General features: G+C 38.8%; 2 protein-coding genes across 7 annotated transcripts in view; one reads left to right on the top strand and one right to left on the bottom strand.

Moving 5' to 3' along the window:
- Positions 1–18,652, bottom strand: part of tex10 (testis expressed 10) — a 45,757-nt gene that overhangs the window by 26,873 nt on the left and 232 nt on the right. The window contains exons 1-4 of one of the 3 annotated variants that reach the window (XM_062062883.1): positions 8,117–8,245; positions 7,443–7,646; positions 7,171–7,358; positions 2,818–3,144 (exon numbers count right to left, since the gene is read on the bottom strand). In XM_062062883.1, coding sequence (XP_061918867.1) covers positions 2,818–3,144; positions 7,171–7,358; positions 7,443–7,625 — 698 coding nt within the window. In that variant the 5' untranslated portion in view covers positions 7,626–7,646; positions 8,117–8,245. Of the gene's footprint in view, positions 1–2,817; positions 3,145–7,170; positions 7,359–7,442; positions 7,647–8,020; positions 8,246–18,652 lie in introns of those variants that run through there. The other 2 variants (XM_062062884.1, XM_062062885.1) reach the window with 2 other exon arrangements.
- The window catches only part of si:ch211-197h24.6 (uncharacterized), a 49,490-nt gene continuing 39,384 nt past the window's right edge, over positions 8,547–18,652 (top strand). For 2 of the 4 annotated variants that reach the window (XM_062062895.1, XM_062062892.1), the window contains exons 1-2: positions 8,547–8,709; positions 8,952–9,051. Coding sequence is in view for 2 of the 4 variants with exons in the window: in XM_062062892.1 (XP_061918876.1) it covers positions 8,968–9,051 (84 nt within the window). In the remaining 2 variants the exon portion in view is untranslated. Of the gene's footprint in view, positions 8,710–8,948; positions 9,052–18,652 lie in introns of all 4 variants that reach the window. The other 2 variants (XM_062062894.1, XM_062062893.1) reach the window with 1 other exon arrangement.

Raw genomic sequence — 18,652 nt, 5'->3', positions numbered from 1 at the left:
AAGTCTTTTTTCTGCAACTCTCTAAACGTGGGCTCATTGCACTTTTTTTGGAATTTTGCGTATCATTCACAATCCTTATGTAAGACAAGCACTTACCAAACTAATAATATCACTAGACGAGACCATGGCTACACAGTACATCAGAGTTATTCAACTGAATTGTTTTGGGGTGACATTTCCATAAAGCTAAGGACCGGGGGCGACGGACTTCTCCCTAACTATTAAGCTTATTTTGTAGATTCCAGACAACCAGCGTCCTCTATTTACCCATTTGATTTTGGTATTTTTATTTTGTCAGAGGTACAGGAGCGCTCTGCTGGTTCTAAGGACTTGCTGCAAAAACGTGCATCTCTAACAAGTTTTTTATAACTGAACTCACAGGCCACCAGTTGAATAGCCCAAATCAGTGTTTCCCACACATTCATTTATTTGTGGCGGCCCGCCACGAAAGAATTAAGGCCGCAACAATTTTTTTTTTTTTTGTCCTGTCCAGCTTCTCAGGCAAATCATATAGTTGATGTAGATGCCCATATCGGCTGTTCAGATTTACTTTACAAAAGAGAAGTGCAGGATCAAGATTTTTGGAGCTCTTTGTTCAGTGGATCAGATGTTTGATGAAGCTCTGTGTCTATCTACCACCACTACTGTTTTCTGTTTATTTGTTACTGACTGTGGCAGGACACCTGTGCCTCTGTTTCACTTTATGTTGCTGGTAAATAATATGGTTGTAGTAGTAAGCTAAAGTTAAATTATTTAGTATGCACTAATTAAAGGGGCAGAGCTTTAAGAGACATTTTAGCTTTTATGTTTTTATAAGATATATTTTTTGTAAGAACCACAATTAATAAATATATTTCAGTGAATAACTTATTGTTCAAATCTGTATATAAATATGTACATAAAAGTGTTGTAATTATATTGTAAAATGGATGGATGGATGGACGTTTAAAACAAAACTGTTATTATTAATTAGTAAGTATACATTTTTTGAGCCTTTTTAGAGAAAATCATATCATTGTAGTAAATTATGCAAATTACTCGATGTCATGGTGACCACGCCCATAGCCACGCCCATAGCCACGCCCCCACCGCCACAGGTATCTTGGCAGTTTATGGGAAACACTGCAAATGATGAATAAGGGAAGACCTTGAGGAACACCACTAGTATAACTCAAACTACTGACTGCATCTGAAGGAAACAAGCAAAAGCAACACCTAAGTTACATAAATCACATTACAAAAAAAATATTGAATTGCCAAAAAGGAGAGGATTTAAAGGGGCACTGCACTTTTTTCGGAATTGTGTCCATCATTCAGAATCCTTATGTAAGACAAGCATATATATATATATTTTTTTTAATGCATTCTAACAAGTAAATAAATGCGATCAAAAATCAGCTTACAATGGAGCCTACGGGAGTTGCTCTATTCTGCTTATAAAGCCCTTAAAAAACATCCAAACATTTCCAATAAGGCTTTATATACATGATGTAAGTATATATGTAATTTAGTAATACATTTATAATAATGAGTGTGTCAAAATATGTCAGAAATAAAAGATATTAAACGTAGTCTTTTAAGCAACATCATTTTAGATTTTTTTTTTGTTGTAAGAGAACTTAAAGGGCTGATTAAAACGTCCTTTGGTATTTTTTATGACATTTGTTTTTTCACATAGAATATTAATTATTAAAATATTTCTTCTATGAAAAAAACATATTTAAGCATGCATTTTTTTGTATATCGAGGAGCGTAAGTGCAACCTTTCTCCAATAAGAGCACCTTTGGCGATAAAAAAAAGTGGTTTCAATGTCGATGCATTGCACGACTGCTTCTAAAATGCCCATATAAAGTAATACAGGTCTGCTGCACGTTTGAAAACATAGCAAAACGCCACATGAGAACATGAATGTGCAGTAAATGATAATGTCTACGGGGTGATACTCTGTATAGTGCACGCAATATCCTCATTAATATCATCAATCCAATTCAAACAGACCAGGATCGCTGACGGGTCTGCCAACTTCCCTTGTGGGAAAACATGCCCATTTGTGCTTTTCCCTCTGAAAATATTGCAATTATTTCACAGAAGACCCATCTCATTCACCCAATTTATAAGGTGGTCTGCACCACTTTACAATTGCACACGCATTCTTAGTAAATCGCTCGAAACACGCCCACTATAGTGCACGCTATTTTATAGATTGCACACGCTGTTTACCGCGTGGTATTTGGATCTTAGTAAATCAGGCCCAACGTCGCTACTGGTCTGACACTTCCTAAAAAAAAAAATGTTTAAAAAAACAACTTTAAAGCCTTGTCCAGCGGTTTACCAACATACATAATTCATGTTTAAATAACTTTTACTGCAATTAAATATCGGCTCCAAATATCAGTTGTCAATCAATCAATCAAAGGTGACTTATACAGCCCTTAATCACAAATGTCTCAAAGGGCTGCACAAGCCACAACGACATCCTCGGCGGCTCAGATCCTACATCAGGGCAAGACAAAATTCAACCCAATGGGAACAACTAGTTGTCGGCCTCTTGACTACAAATAATTGGTATCGGCCCTGAAAAAAACATATCTGTCGACCTTTCGTTCACATATTGAACTACTCAAAATGTATACTGGACCATCTACGACAGCTTTATTACATTTTTTTCAGGGTTTCAAAGCCAATGATGACTTATCTGACAGGAGGTAACTTAAGTTTTAAGCAAATAATTAACAAACTGAAGAAATCTAGCCGCACACAATTTGGGTATAAGGACTGTAATGAGATTTTAGTATTGAATGACTGCTTCCAAGTACCTGAGGAGCACGGAGAGGCGCCACTGCTGGTTTGTCACGGTTTTGCTGGGGTTGACAGAGAGCGCCCATGTGGGCCCCTTGGTATACTGGTCCTTTTTAGCTCCTCCGCTGCTCTGCCTGTGAGAGATTAACTCCAGGAAGTTGTTGAGGAGGACAGCGGGCCGTGTCGCGAGCAGGGCAGGGTAGTGCTCGAGCAACACATCCAGGACCTTCATGGCGTCTTCCTGGATGCCCGACTCAATGTGAGTCATGGCGCAACACAGGTGGGCACTGAGAAGGGGGAAGAACGGAGCCACTCGTTCCACGGGCACAGACTGAGCAATATACCTGGAATTAAAGATAGTGTTATTTGAAAAAGAGATAAAATGGCACAATGATTACAGTGGATTCCCGCCCATTTAATGATTACCTATAAATACAATTAATGGTTTTATTTCAGAAATCAGAAATATTTCATTAATCCCCGAAGGGAAATTGAGGTTTTCAGCACAATCCCATTCAAACAGAACAGGATCGCTGACGGGTCTGCCAACTTAATAATAATAAATAATAACGGATTAGATTTTATATCGCGCTTTTCTATTATTAGATACTCAAAGCGCTCACAGAGAAGTGGGAACCCATCATTCATTCACACCTGGTGGTGGTAAGCTACATTTGTAGCCACAGCTGCCCTTGGGGTAAACTGACGGAAGCGAGGCTGCCAGTTTGCCCCTACGGCCCCTCCGACCACCACCACCATTCATTCATCATTCATTCACCAGTGTGAGCGGCACCGGGGGCAAGGGTGAAGTGTCCTGCCCAAGGACACAACGGCAGCGATTTGGATGTCAAGAGGCGGGGAGCGAACCTGCAACCCTCAGGTTTCTGGCACGGCCGTTCTACCCACTACGCCATACCGCCCCCAACTTCCGGCGCCCCTTGTGGGAAAACAAGCCCATTTGTGCTTTTCCCTCTGAAAGTATTACATTTATTTCACAGAAGACCCATCTCATTTACCCAATTTATAAATACACGATATACAGCATACAACATACAGGATAATAATACAGCATACATGATACAGCTAAATTGTGGTGCCTTGTTTAGCTGCGGCAGCACTAGCTTTCTTTGTTGCAATTTGCTCTCAAAACTTGCAGAAAGGTAAACATAATCCAGAGGAGGCCGTGCATTTTCTGCTGTGGCTCCGAGACTTTGGAACAATATCCCTCTGGTTATTGGGACGTCTCCCTCTTTAATGAGTTTTACATCACAGCTTAAAACATCCTTTTACTCAGTCTATTGTATGTATTTATTATCTTTTTTTGTGAAATGTTTATTAGACTTGACTGTCATTAGTTGTAATCTGCTTTTAAATGTGGGTTCTAACTAGCAGTTTGTGAAAGTTTTTTTTTTTTTTTTTAAATGTGCCATATACATTAAGTGGATTGGATAAGTTAATACAAAACCCAAAACCAGTGTAGTTGGCACGTTGTGTACCGGTAATTCGTAAATAAAAACAGAATACAATGATTTGCACATCATTTTCAATTTATATTCAATTGAATAGTCTGCAAAGACAAGATATTTAATGTTCGAACTGAGAAACTTAATTTTTTTTTGCAAATGATCATTAACTTAGAATTTAATGGCAGCAACACAATGCAAAAAAGTTGGCACAGGGGCATTTTTACCACTGGGTTACATCACCTTTCCTTTGAACAACAAATAATGCAAATAATAATTAACTTAGAATTTTATGGCTGCTGCACATGCCAAAGTAGTTGGGAAAGGGCATGTTCACCACTGTGTTACATGGCCTTTCCTTTTAACAACACTCAGTAAACGTTTGGGAACTGAGGAGACACATTTTATAAGCTTTTCAGATGGAATTATTTACCATTCTTGCTTGATGTACAGCTTGAGTTGTTCCAACAGTCTGTTGTGGAATTTTAGGCTTCACGTTGCACCACACATTTTCAATGGGAGACAGGTCTGGACTACAGGCAGGCCAGTCTAGTACCCGCACTCTTTTACTATGAAGCCAGGCTGTTGTGACACGTGGCTTGGCATTGTCTTGCTAAATAAGCAGGGGCGTCCATGATAACGTTGCTTGGAAGGCAACATATGTTGCTCCAAAACCTGTATGTACTTTTCAGCATGAATGGTTCCTTCACAGATGTGTAAATTACCCATGCCTTTGGGCACTAATACACCCCCATACCATCACAGATGCTGGCTTTTGAACTTTGCGCCTAGAACAATCCGGACGGTTATTTTCCCCTTTGGTCCGGAGGACAAAACGTCCACAGTTTCCAAAAACAATAATAAAGTAAAAGTACCAATGATTGTCACACACACACTCGGTGATCAAGGGTGATGGGTCAAATACAGATAATAATATTGCCACACCTAGTGTATGAAATCTGGACTCATCAGACCACAGAACACTTTTCCACTTTGCATCAGTCCATCTTGAGCTCAGGCCCAGCAAAATTGGCAGCGTTTCTTGGTGTTGTTGATAAATGGCTTTCGCTTTGCATAGTAGAGTTTTAACCTGCACTTACAGATGTAGCAACGAACTGTAGTTACTGACAGTGGTTTTCTGAAGTGTTCCTGAGCCCATGTGGTGATATCCTTTACACACTGTCACTTTTTGATGCAGTACCGCCTGAGGGATCGAAGGTTCGTAATATCATCGCTTACGTGCAGTGATTTCTCCAGATTCTCTGAACCTTTTGATGATATTATGGACCGTAGATGGTGAAATCCCTAAATTCCTTGTAATAGCTGGTTGAGAAATGTTGTTCTTAAACTGTTCGACAATTTGCTCATGCATTTGTTGACAAAGTGGTGACCCTCGCCCCATTCTTGTTTGTGAATGACTGAGCATTTCATGGAAGCTGCTTTTATGCCAAATCATGGCAATCACCTGTTTCCAATTAGTCTGTTCACCTGCGGGATGTTCCAAATAAGTGTTTGATGAGCATTCCTCAACTTTATAAGTCTTTTTTGCCACTTGTGCCAGCTTTTTTGAAACATGTTGCAGGCATCAAATTCCAAATGAGCTAATGTTTGCAAAAAATAAAGTTTTCCAGTTCAAACGTTAAGTATCTTGTCTTTGCAGCCTATTCAATTGAATATAGGTTGAAAAGGATTTGCAAATCATTGTATTTTGTTTTTATTTACGATTTTCACAACATGCCAACTTCACTGGTTTTGGAGTTTGTAAATGAAATGGCAGTTTTCTACCTTCAAGGTACTCAAAGTGCTTTGACACTATTTCCACATTCACCTATTCATACACACATTCACACACTGATGTCGGGAGCTGCAATGCAAGGCGCTTACCATGACCCATAAGGAGCAAGGGTGAAGTGTCTTGGGTGGCGGAAGGTGGTATCGAACCTGGAACGCTTTCTACCGTGGCCGCTCTACCACCCGTCTATACTGGAATTACAACTAGCAAGCAATGTGGAAAATTAAGACACGGCATTGGCACATAAAATTCTAGCCGGGAGAAACCAGCACCCTGACTTAGACTTAGAAAATCTTTATTGTCCCCGAGGGGAAATTTGGTTTGCAGCAGTAGTCATTAAAAACAAGGTTCAACAGTAAAATACAAGGTGCAACAGTAAAAACGAAGTACAACAGTAAAATGCGGAGCCGCATACTACTGCCCGTCACTTTAGAGGGAGACGGAGGTGGCGCCACAGGAGACAAAAGTGCAGTTGTCTCAGTAGCTTGACGACCTGGCTAAAAAATACACCATAACTATGATTCCATCTGTTCTCCTGACTATCATCTGTCATTTATTTTGGGGACGGCATGGCGAAGTTGGGAGAGTGGCCGTGCCAGCAATCTGAGGGTTACTGGTTCAATCCCCACCTTCTACCATCCTAGTCACGTCCGTTGTGTCCTTGAGCAAGACACTTCACCCTTGCTCCTGATGGGTCCTGGTTTCGCGCCTTGCACGGCAGCTTCCGCCATCAGTGTGTGACTGTGTGTGTGAATGGGTGAATGTGGAAATAGTGTCAAAGCGCTTTGAGTTCCTTAAAAAAAAGCTAGAAAAGCGCTATACAAGTACAACCCATTTACCATTTTATAACTGATGCGTTTTTGTAACAGTGGTCATCCAACCACCACAAATGTGTTAAATTCCAGCAGTGCTAGCCAAAGAGCTTAAAGTCACAGGCTGTTATTCACTGTCCAGCACAGCTCTTAAGGTGTTGGAAGTGAGGCTTACACAACGTATTGTCACACGGCCACAATAGCTGGCATCTGTTCCAAGTGTGTGGGACATATTAGAGGGCAAAGAGTGTCAAAAATAGACATATTTACTGGTGTGTCTTTTAGTTTAGCTGGCTCTCTAACCTGAGCACACGTGTGGCTGCCACGCGAACATTTCCATCCTTGTCTGTGAACACGGCAGCCACCTCTGACAGCAAACGTGACAGATGCTGCTCCAACAGAGAAGGATTCACCGACAGCAGTTCTCTCAAACCCAACAAGGCACCGTGTTTGATGTTTGAGTTGTAATGGTGGAGCTGGGACAACAGGTCCTGGCAAGGAAAGCACACAGAGCAATTTTCAGGAACTCCTTGCAGCATGTAGGTTTATAATGAAAAGCTAAAAAGAAGACTTACATTGATGCCAAGCTGTCTGTGTGTGGTGGGACCACTAGTGTCGGTTTTCAGCTGCGCAGGTAGATGTATTCCCTTTGAGCGGAAGTTTGTATCGGTGGCATTGTCAGCTCTCGGCTTCTTCTTGCCCACCTTTAACTTCACCTTCTGGAAGTCATCCTGTCTCTTCTTCTTCTTGGATTTCATCTCAGCAAGCTGATGTCAAACCTAATCAACATCAAGATGATTACCATGAATTGATTAAGTGGACCCCGACTTAAACAAATTGAAAAGCTTATTCGGGTGTTACCATTTAGTGGTCAATTGTACGGAATATGTACTGTACTGTGCAATCTACAAATAAAAGTTTCAATCAATCAATCAAGGTAAAGGTAGCATTTAAGTTGTTGAATATCATACACATCAACAATGTAATTTTGAATGCATTTAATCAATATTCACAAAATGTTGTCAATGACTTATCAAAATCAGCTAATGCAAGTAGTTGGATATTATACTGTATCAGGCAGCTCTGTCTGGTCCTAGCATTAGCACGCTAACAGCAGTATACGATTCACAACCAGTGGTTTAAAGTAACTTACGTCAATCTAAGGTCTCAGCCACACAATTTAAACTGCAGCACAATCTCGTCGATGTAATATATATGGCTAAAAATGCTCAATGTATGCTATATTTACCATATAAGTAGTTTTTGTCCAGTCTCATGTGCTGCTGTCGGTTCTGAAAAACGTGCGCATGTTAAAATAACCCACGCCTCCCTTTTAGAAACAACGGGCGGGGCTTACAGAATAAAACCCTAATGGACGAAATTCATAGTTTTCCCACGCCAAGGCAATAGGCACAACAATGTTTTAATGCAGGAAAAAACGTGACGTGTGTACAACAAGTGCTGCTACATTTGAGAAAAATATTCGCGAATTTCATACATTTTGCAACCCTCTTTCAGCAATGTTTACAACGGTGTGTCCCGGTGTACAATGGCAACAACCCACTGAGTCGTCTTTGTAAATGCCCTGGACAAATGAATGTTGTCTTTTTTTTTAATTAAAACTTTCTGAAAAATACAATTTTGATTATTTTTGTCATACTAGTTTTGCCATGGTAGTTTTGCCATGTCATAACAACCATTTAATTTTTTTTTAATAATAATTTGAAACAGGCATATTTCAGGGTTCCATACCCAGAGATCTGGACCTCTACCACATATTGATTCGACCTTATCGGCTGCCGGAGGTTTTGGGATATATTGATGCGTACTTACTCACCCAAGGTAAATATTGCAGAACTATCATATTTGAATATATGATATCGGGTTTGCAGTCGAAATCATATAAAGTTACTGGCGTAGTTTTATCAGCAACATGAATGCGTTTTTCCAAGATGGCTGGACTAGGCCCCAAATCAAGCCTGCACTCGTACAGCGACTTACACTAATGGAAGATTTCCTACATACGTTACTGGAATGTAATTTAACGAGTATTCTGTATCTTTCATTTGAATGTTTTTAAGCAGTAAAAAGGACAAGAAAATGGATTCTTATTCGAGTCGTCAAGCCATGAACATCAGACGAAACAAAGGACAGTTTTGGAAGAACAGGGGCAAACAACCCAAGGTAGGTATCGCACGTATCACACAATGTGGCAATCTATCTTGCAAAGAATACAACTACAATGTATTTGTCAGAAATAGTTTAGTCCAAATACTAAAATTTTCAACACAATACCGATATTCAGGACAATATTCGATACCTAGTTTGACATGATCTACCCTGTAGTGATTAATCGTAAAGTAGGTAGGTGTGTAAAATGTCAAAGATTAAAGGATTTACATGATGCGGCGTGGCTCAGGTGTTAGTGCGGCTGTGCCACCAACTTGCTGATTGATTGAGACTTGTATTAGTAGATTGCACAGTACAGTACATATTCCGTACAATTGACCACTAAATGGTAACACCCGAATACGTTTTTCAACTTGTTTAAGTCGGGGTCCACGTTAATCAATTCATGGTAACTGGACTCTCGCCAGATCCTTGTAGTTCGCTGAGCTCCTCCACACAAGGATCTGGGCTCAGGGAAATGCAAACTCCTTCAATATAGCAAAAAATAATGAACCAATCAGTATCGCCGGCGGGATTTCATAGATGTGAAGTAGCGCCGAAGCGACTGTTTGATTCAAACAACAATGGCGGCACGGAGCGAGGAGTCGTGTGCTGACATTGATTCTGCTATTGCAACTGTTTTGTCGAATCTATCGAATATTAATTATTTAAAAGATGAATCGAGAACTTTTCGCTCTGTCGTTATCCAATATGTCGGCTGTTCTGTTTTGGATTTCCCAGCTTCGCTCTCATCAGCGTCACAGGTTGATTTCAATGTGAGTGGTTGAAGTAGCACGTCATTCAAGATAACAGACAAGTGGTTTATCCAATCACATACAATGATTTTTTTTTTACAAGGCCTCGGCTTCTTAAATACGTCTCCTATGGAGAAGTCCCAGATCCTTATGTGGAGCTCAGCGAACTACAAGAATCTGGCGAGAGTCAGGTTGGCAACTTGAGGGTTCCAGGTTCGATTCCAGCTTCCGCCATCCTAGTAACAGCCGTTGTGTCTTTGGGCAAGACACTTCACCCTTACTGGGTCGTCGTTAGTGCCTTGCAAGGCAACTTCTGCCATCAGTGTGAATCTGTGTGAATGTGAAGCGCTTTGGGTATCATTCAAGGAATGGTAAAGTGCTATATAAATACAGACCTTTTACCAGTATTATCAGACAGGTCTTGGAAAGCAGATTCCAGTAATGGTAAAATTGCAGTGATAGATAATAAGAAAGTTATGGATTATTATAACTACCATTGGGGCAGGTCGATATGGACGGAAAAGTATATCTCGATATATTTTTACTTAAACTCGATATTCGATATATATCTCAATATATTTTCCGGTGAAAGTATATATAAAGATGTTCATTTTTGAGCGAGATTCACTGAAATTGAAGTGAATGACAACTGTACTGTAAGCAGTCAGTGGCACTTTTATTAACCCAGTTAATCAAGATGGGTATTAACAGCACAGAAAATAAACTGTTTAAGTAACACAGAATTACATTACACAAATAAAATAGAAAAATATTATTTCTGCGTAAAATAAATAACATAGCTGTGCAAACAATACATTTTTTGCAGCATTTCTCTTGTGCGAAATTGGCAACTCGGGAACAGTTTGGATTTGGGCTTACATGGTAAACCACTCAAATGAATGTTTTATCCAGACGCATACATTTGTCCAAATGTGGCCAAATAGACGCATTGTGGGTTTCCTGGATGTCGTCTACATAGCTAAAAGAAAAATCTAAAGAGAATCCCTCTGCCATCTTCCACTAGTTTTATAATATATAAATCGCTCTTCTCTCCTAAGACTCGTCGTCATTGGATGCCTGTTGTGATTTCCCTTCCTGGTTCGATGACCCGCCCTATCTTGCCTCTGATTGGCCTAATCTCAACCAATCGTGACTCATCATAGTAAACAACCAACCAATCATGGATGTTCTTATATGTGCAAGCACGTCTTGGAAGGAGGAAGCGAAGGGGTTTAGTAGCCCATGAGTGGGAGTGGGGAGCAGGGGACAACAAGGAACACAACAAATAAGCGGCGTTTGGTCATTTTAACGTGAAATTAATTATATCGATATTACGATATTTTCCTAATTCATATCTTGTTTAAAAATATATCCACACATCTTACAAACTCGATATATCGCTCAGCCCTAACTACTACTAATGGTGCGTTCCAATTACCGCAGAATTGGAAGTCTGAGCTGGGAATGATGTCACAGCATAGTTGTGAACTTTCCAGTTACGAGGTCTGAAACCAAGATGGCCACATCCAAAGGCTTAGCCTTGTCTGAATATATACAACTGATTGGAATATATGCACGCTTTCTGCTACCTTTTAAACGCGGTGGATAAAGAGGGGAGACAGACGCTGTTGCTAGTGATGTAGAATGTATATACCACATGTAATAAATGTAGTATGTAGTACAATATGGCTGATTTAGTGTGACAAAAGCTAACCAGAAGTGCTGATAATGAATATTATATGATCTTATGATATTTAGAGCAGCCATCTTTGAAGCCACCTATAGTATAGTTTATAGTATAGTGGTGATTCATTTGAATTTAAAAACAGCAGTCCGGTCGCTACTCAGACTGCGCAATCAAACGTGAGACGCGCTGAGTAACCACTCTGAATATCCAGCCAGCTGTGAATTCACGCATGCTGTGTAGAGGCCAGGGTTACGATCTTTAAGATGCTTTGCCAAATTTAATGCACTACAAATTATGGAATCAGAAGACTTGAAGGATGTTCGTTCTGTTTAATTTTGTAGAAAGAAACATTACTGACATGACACAAAACTATAGTAATTTCAAATGGCTACTTTCTGGCTTTAAAGGGAAACTTCGGTTTTTTTCAACCTGGGCCCTGTTTTCATAATTTTTTCTGTATATGTGAGTGCTGGATAAAACATGTTTTGAGGTCGCGCCAGTATTGAGCAGGGCAGGCAGCCTCCAGCCCAGCTAACGCTCGTACACAGGGCAACTGGCTCTCGTCAAAATTCGGCCTATAAACATGCATTTTTTTCACACTGACAGGCTCAGATAGTTACAATGAGTGTCCGACAACATACTAGAAAGGAGAAATTAACGTATGTCTCTACCTTTAGCTGGAGATCGCTGTGTGTTGTGAGCTGTGTCCAAATCTCACCACGCTACAAATCTCGTTCCGAAATCTCGCGATAACTCGCGACAAAACACCGGTGGAAAAACAGTTACCTGACTGAGGTGAAGAGAGATGACTGAAGTGATTTTCTGCCTCCACTATAAAACTAAAATAACAGTCTTCGGTAATCCAACAGAAAATCACTTCAGTCATCTCTCTTCACCTCAGTCAGGTAACTGTTTTTCCACCGGTGTTTTGTCGCGAGTTATCGCGAGATTTCGGAACGAGATTTGTAGCGTGGTGAGATTTGGACACAGCTCACAACACACAGCGATCTCCAGCTAAAGGTAGAGACATACGTTAATTTCTCCTTTCTAGTATGTTGTCGGACACTCATTGTAACTATCTGAGCCTGTCAGTGTGAAAAAAATGCATGTTTATAGGCCGAATTTTGACGAGAGCCAGTTGCCCTGTGTACGAGCGTTAGCTGGGCTGGAGGCTGCCTGCCCTGCTCAATACTGGCGCGACCTCAAAACATGTTTTATCCAGCACTCACATATACAGAAAAAATTATGAAAACAGGGCCCAGGTTGAAAAAAACCGAAGTTTCCCTTTAACAAACACTAAACAAAATCAAGACGATAAATTGGCAAATGTTTTTCACAACAACTTGTAATTGTTCGTTTTCTTTTTTTTTATATACGTTCCTTACTCGCCATTTTGAGAGCTGCCTGACCTAAATTCACGGAACACCTGTAAGGCTGAAACGACGCGTCGACGTAGTCGACGTCATCGGTTACGTAAATACGTCGACGCCGTTTTTGTGCGTCGACGCGTCGCATATTTACGTCACACTACCGTCATGGCGAAGCGCAAAGCAGACGATCAAAGCAGACGATGCGAGCGGTGCGAGTGAGGGGGAAAAATCACGCCAAAAGTCGTCAAAAGTGTGGGAGTATTTCAATAAACGGCCTAATAATGTTGTTGTATGCACACTGTGTCGAGCGGAAATAGCATATCATAGCAGCACAACGGCTATGAACGAACATTTGAAAAGAAAACCATCAACCATCAACTATTCAATCGTCCGCGCGAATATACGTTGTCATCATTACACAAAAACATGAATGTGTCATTTGTATCTGCTAGGGGTGTAACGGTACGTGTTTTGTATTGAACCGTTTCGGTACGGGGCTTTCGGTTCGGTACGGGGGTGTACCGAACGAGTTTCTAAGCTAAAGCTAAAGTCTTAACAAGCTGCTTTGCTCCTACTGCCTCTGTCTCAGCACGCAGCATTGTCCCACCCACACAACCATCTGATTGGTACACACACAGCATTATCAGCCAATCAGCAGTGCGTATTCAGAGCGCATGTAATCATCGCTTCAGCGTCGAGCAGATAGGTGTTTAGCAGGTGAGCATCAGGCAGCGGGCTCTCCCCAAATGATAATATACACCTCCCAGTCAACTACTAGTAACATCACTATGAGCCCGTTGACCTTCTAGAAACTTCAACTGCAGCTCAGCTCACTCGCAGTCCTGGCTTGAGGTGAAGGCTAATTACTTCTCAGTTCCAGCCACATCGACCCCTTCTGAGCGCCTATTTTCAGCTGCTGGGAATATTGTAAACATGAAAAGAACCAGAGCATGTAGACATGCTAACCTTTCTTCATTACAACTGTTAGACACTCACTGGAATGAGTAGAATTGGTTATTTTGTACTGTGTTGGACTGGATGTTTATTTTGCACATTTTAAAAGCAATACTTAATGTTTACAGTGCTCCAGAATATTTAGATTGGCACTTTTTTGTATTGGATGTTTATCTTTATTTTTGCACATTTTAGCAAATAAGCAATACTTTCACTTTTGGTGAAATGTTTACACTGTTGTTACAGAATATTTCGTTTTGCACTTTTTTTTAATGGATGTTTATCTTTATTTTTGCACATGTTAAAGCAAAATAAGCAATACTTTTACTTTTGAAATGCTTATACTATTGCAGAATATTACGATTTGCACTGGATGTTGACTTTTATATTTGCACATTAAAAAGCAAATAAGCTACTTTTAATTTTTTTAAATGTTAAAAGTTTTAAATGTTTACATTGTTACAGAATATTTAGTCATGTTGTTGTCAATGTTGAATGAGTGGCCATACTTCTTTTTTTTTGTAAATAAAAGCCATGCCTTTTGAAAAAACTGGCCTACATTTATTTTTTCATCTTCATTTTGAATAAAAAAATAATCGGTAAAAGGAAAAATAATGTATAGATTAATCGAAAAAAATAATCTATAGATTAACTGATTAATCGAAAAAATAATAATCTATAGATTAATCGATAGAAAAATAATCGTTAGCTGCAGCCTTAAACACCTGACGTCCGTCCAGACCCTGATGCAACTAGTGTATCTCTCGAAAAATCTCGGAACAACTCGGCTGTTCTCGTTGTCTGTTAACCTTAGACACATGCTTCTGAAATGGCTGCGCCCAGGTTGTTTATACCAATTAACGTTAATTATGTGATGTCTTAACAGTTGAAAATGTAAGAAAAAAAGTATTGTCGGGGTGTTTTTATATATTTTTTCGACAAAACAATTACGTTACAATTGTCCATTATAGGGATGTCATGGTATGAACATTTCTTATCAGGGTTATTGTGACCAAAATTATCACGGTTATCGCGGTCATTTTAAATGTGCTATAAAAAAATCCAAAACTACTTGTACAAAAATCCTTTAACAAAGTTTTATTTTTTTTAAACACAAATAAATTCAAAATGTATATATGTACCTTAAGTAGAAAGTTGAATGTGCATATGAAAGCAACACAAGCATTTTAAACAAAGTAATATGGCAGAAACAAAATAATACTATAGATAAATAAAAATACATGTGAAAAATTCACAAGATGGCACCTTATGGACATAAGACATAACTGCACTTTTTGTCGATATAGATAAAAATGGTGTTCATATATGAGGTCAAGTCTTACACAAAGGACTGCACGATTATGGGCAAAATAATAATTAAGATTATTTTTATCAATATTGAAATCTCGATTATTAATCATGATTAATCATTGTTTTGTAAAACAATGTTGGGGTGTGAACACAATGCCATCATGTAATTTGTAATATCTAATAAAAATGATCTAGATTCTAGATCTATATATAAAGACAAATATTTGTTTTTGTTCATTAACAGTTTCAGCGTGTCAGATGTTTTATTACATGATACCTTTATCTCTATGTTTACATTTTCATAGATGTATTTTTTAAGTTATGTACTTACTAATGCAGGGGTCACCAACCTTTTTGAAACCAAGAGCTACTTCTTGGGTACTGATTAATGCGAAGGGCTACCAGTTTGATACACACTTAAATAAATTGCCAGAAATAGCCAATTTGCTCAATTTACCTTTAACTCTATGTTATTATTAATAATTAATGATATTTATCTTTGTGGAAACACTGATCATCCTAATGATTTCTCACAATAAATATATATAGAAACAGATAAATATCAATATGCAACACTTTATTTTTATATTTTCTCTGAGTGCACATTTTTCAAATTTGAACATTTTCAAATGATCACTTCTAAGACAGTCTTGTGAAATCACAATATCCCATTTTAACTAGCTAGCCACTAACATTTTTTAACAAATCATGAATTACTTTGCACCATGTTTGTACAAATAATAACTCATGTAAAATACAAAAGTCAACTCTCAAATTTTTAAATAAATCATGTCACACTTTGAACTGGACACCAAATCTGTTATCTGTTTCTTTGTCAGTTAGTGAAGACCAAGTCTTTAAAATATTTTGTTGGATTTTCAAATTCTATTTGAGTTTTGTCTCTCTTAGAATTAGAAATGTTGAGCAAAGCGAAACCAGCTTGCTAGTAAATAAAAAAAATTAAAAAAATAGAGGCAGCTCACTGGTAAGTGCTGCTATTTGAGCTATTTTTAGAACAGGCCAGCAGGCTACTCATCTGGGGCCGTACTTATCAAGCTTCTTAGAATTACTCCTAAGAAGTCTGCTAAGAGTTGACTTAAGAGTAAATAAATTCTTCGCTGAAAGCTGCACTTAAAAGTTAGTTATCAAGCGTATTACTCACACTTTCAGCGAAGTGTAGGACTGAATCTTAAGTGTCACACTCAGAGCTGAATTACGACATTACTATGTGCCATAAACGGAATTTTAGGTGACGTCATTTCTGTGTCCATAGAAATGACCAATCACGGAAGGGAATCCGTTGTCTAAGAATAAAGAAATATCTTGGAAATATTTAAGTGGACAATGGGAGTGTATATTTTGACAATAAACTACAAAATAATACAAAACAAACTAGTCCCCGCCGGCACTCACGCTACCGATCCCTCTCTTCTATCGCCCACACACTCACTGACGTCACTCACCTCACGGCCACACACATACGCTACTGTCATAACATTTTCTTTCCAATTCATTAATTAGGCAACTAATTTGAAACTGGTGTGGGTGGCTCTATATATACTAGCCCACTGCAGACACATGCAGAAATCAACAAGGAATCGAAAAGTATTAAATCTGTGACAAAAATAATATCCGCTCTGTCTAAACGATACCGTTTGATCAGCTGCTCGTCATCAAAAAAAACAAAACATTGTTCCGTTCCCTGAACGTTCGCGCACGTGTCTCTCGCCTCAGTGCCATCCCCTGCTGGCAACTCCTAACCACTTAAGACACCTCTGAAGGTCTCTTAAATATCGTGGAGAGTAGGAGTGATTCTTAGACTTAAGAACGTTGCTAAAAAGCTTTTATTCTTAAGTTTGAGAGTAGGACTAAATATCGCAAATTCTCAGGACTTAAGTATAAAATGGCACTCTAAGAAGCTTGATAAGTACGGCCCCTGGTCCTTACGGGCTACCTGGTGCCCGCGGGCACCGCGTTGGTGACCCCTGTACTAATGTGTGTACATGTATATGCTGTATAAATCCATTGAGAGTTTGAGCAGAAATCGTTCGTATAGGAATTAATTACACACCATAAAACATTAACAAAATGCTATGTCACATGAATGGTTATTAAAGTAATTGCTGTATGGAATGGCAAAAAACACAACTAATGTAAAAAACATAGTGTTTACTTTTTGATATCAATAAAAAACACAAAGCAGTTTGTCTAATGAAGATAGTCAAATAAACAAGCTTTGTTCTTCAACAACAACCATGTACTTCAGTGCAACAGTTTGGCCAACAAAAATAAAGAGGAGTGATACCTCACACATCAAAGACACAATCTTTGTGCCTCACCGACAACTCAGCCAGCGTTCAATTCGATGAAATGACAAAAAAATGTTGGCTAGTATTGATGTTATTGGAACACTAACAAAGTTAGTAGTTAAAGGACAAGTGAGCATCCCAGTAAACAAACTACAGACTTTATAAACAAGTTGTGGCAACGTTCTCGACACATCACCTGCTGCATGGTAACTCAGTCCCAGCAGCTGACGGAAGGACGCTAGCTGCATGTTCAAAATGAAACTGCAACATCAAATATTTTTCTCCTCCAACAGCATTGCGCTCTGGAGCCTATCTCAGCTGCACTCGAGTGAAAGGCAGGGTACACCCTCGACAAGTCGCCACCAAATTACAGGCCAACACAGCCAACCATTTAAATAAAATAAAAATAAAATGGTTACTGACTACCACAATTAATATTCTTGATTTCTTTTAATGTTTCTTAAAGCCAGGAAGTTTAATTATTCTGTAGTTTTGTGTCATGTGATCCCATAATGTTTGCTTGGAGTTATAGTATTGATCCTATATATTGCAATTGAGTATATTGTGTCTGCATACGTTGTGGTATCAATACTTTTTTGAGTATTGATACTTTTTACAACCCTTGTGACTAAAGAGGTAAATTGAGTTTAGCCCCACTGTGGTGGCTCTCTGATCCTCAGCTCTCTGATAAAATGTGTGATGCAGTGAGTGTATCACATGGTAGCGGATAGGGACATTTTCGAATACAGAAATGATTCATTAACACCATAAAACAAATTAAACTTGATAATGCTGTAATCACATAAGAGAAAGATGAAAAACAATTGCATGAGAGAAATGCAGCAATTTCACAATAAAACTGAATTTTACTGTGCTATCAGCAGACTTGTGCCTGAAGGATGTCTGTCATAAAAGACATGATCAGAATGCCCAGTAGTAAATAGTCTGACTTTAGGGAACTGCACTTTTTGGGGGAATTTCGCTTATAATTCACAATCCTTATATAAGACAAGATCACATGTTTGTCTTTTTGCTATGCATTTGAAATAATAAATACATGTGATTAAAAGTCTGCTTACAATGGAGCCTATGGAAGTTGCTGTATTTTGCCGATAAAAGCCTATACAAACATTTAAACAACTCCATTCAGGTTGTATATACATGCTGTAAGTATATATGTAATGTAGTAAAAGGCACGTTTATATTTAATATTTACGTATTTTGCTCATT

Source organism: Entelurus aequoreus, linkage group LG11, assembly GCF_033978785.1.
Source record: "Entelurus aequoreus isolate RoL-2023_Sb linkage group LG11, RoL_Eaeq_v1.1, whole genome shotgun sequence".
Lineage (NCBI taxonomy): Eukaryota > Metazoa > Chordata > Actinopteri > Syngnathiformes > Syngnathidae > Entelurus > Entelurus aequoreus.
This window is presented reverse-complemented; position numbering and strand designations above follow the sequence as displayed.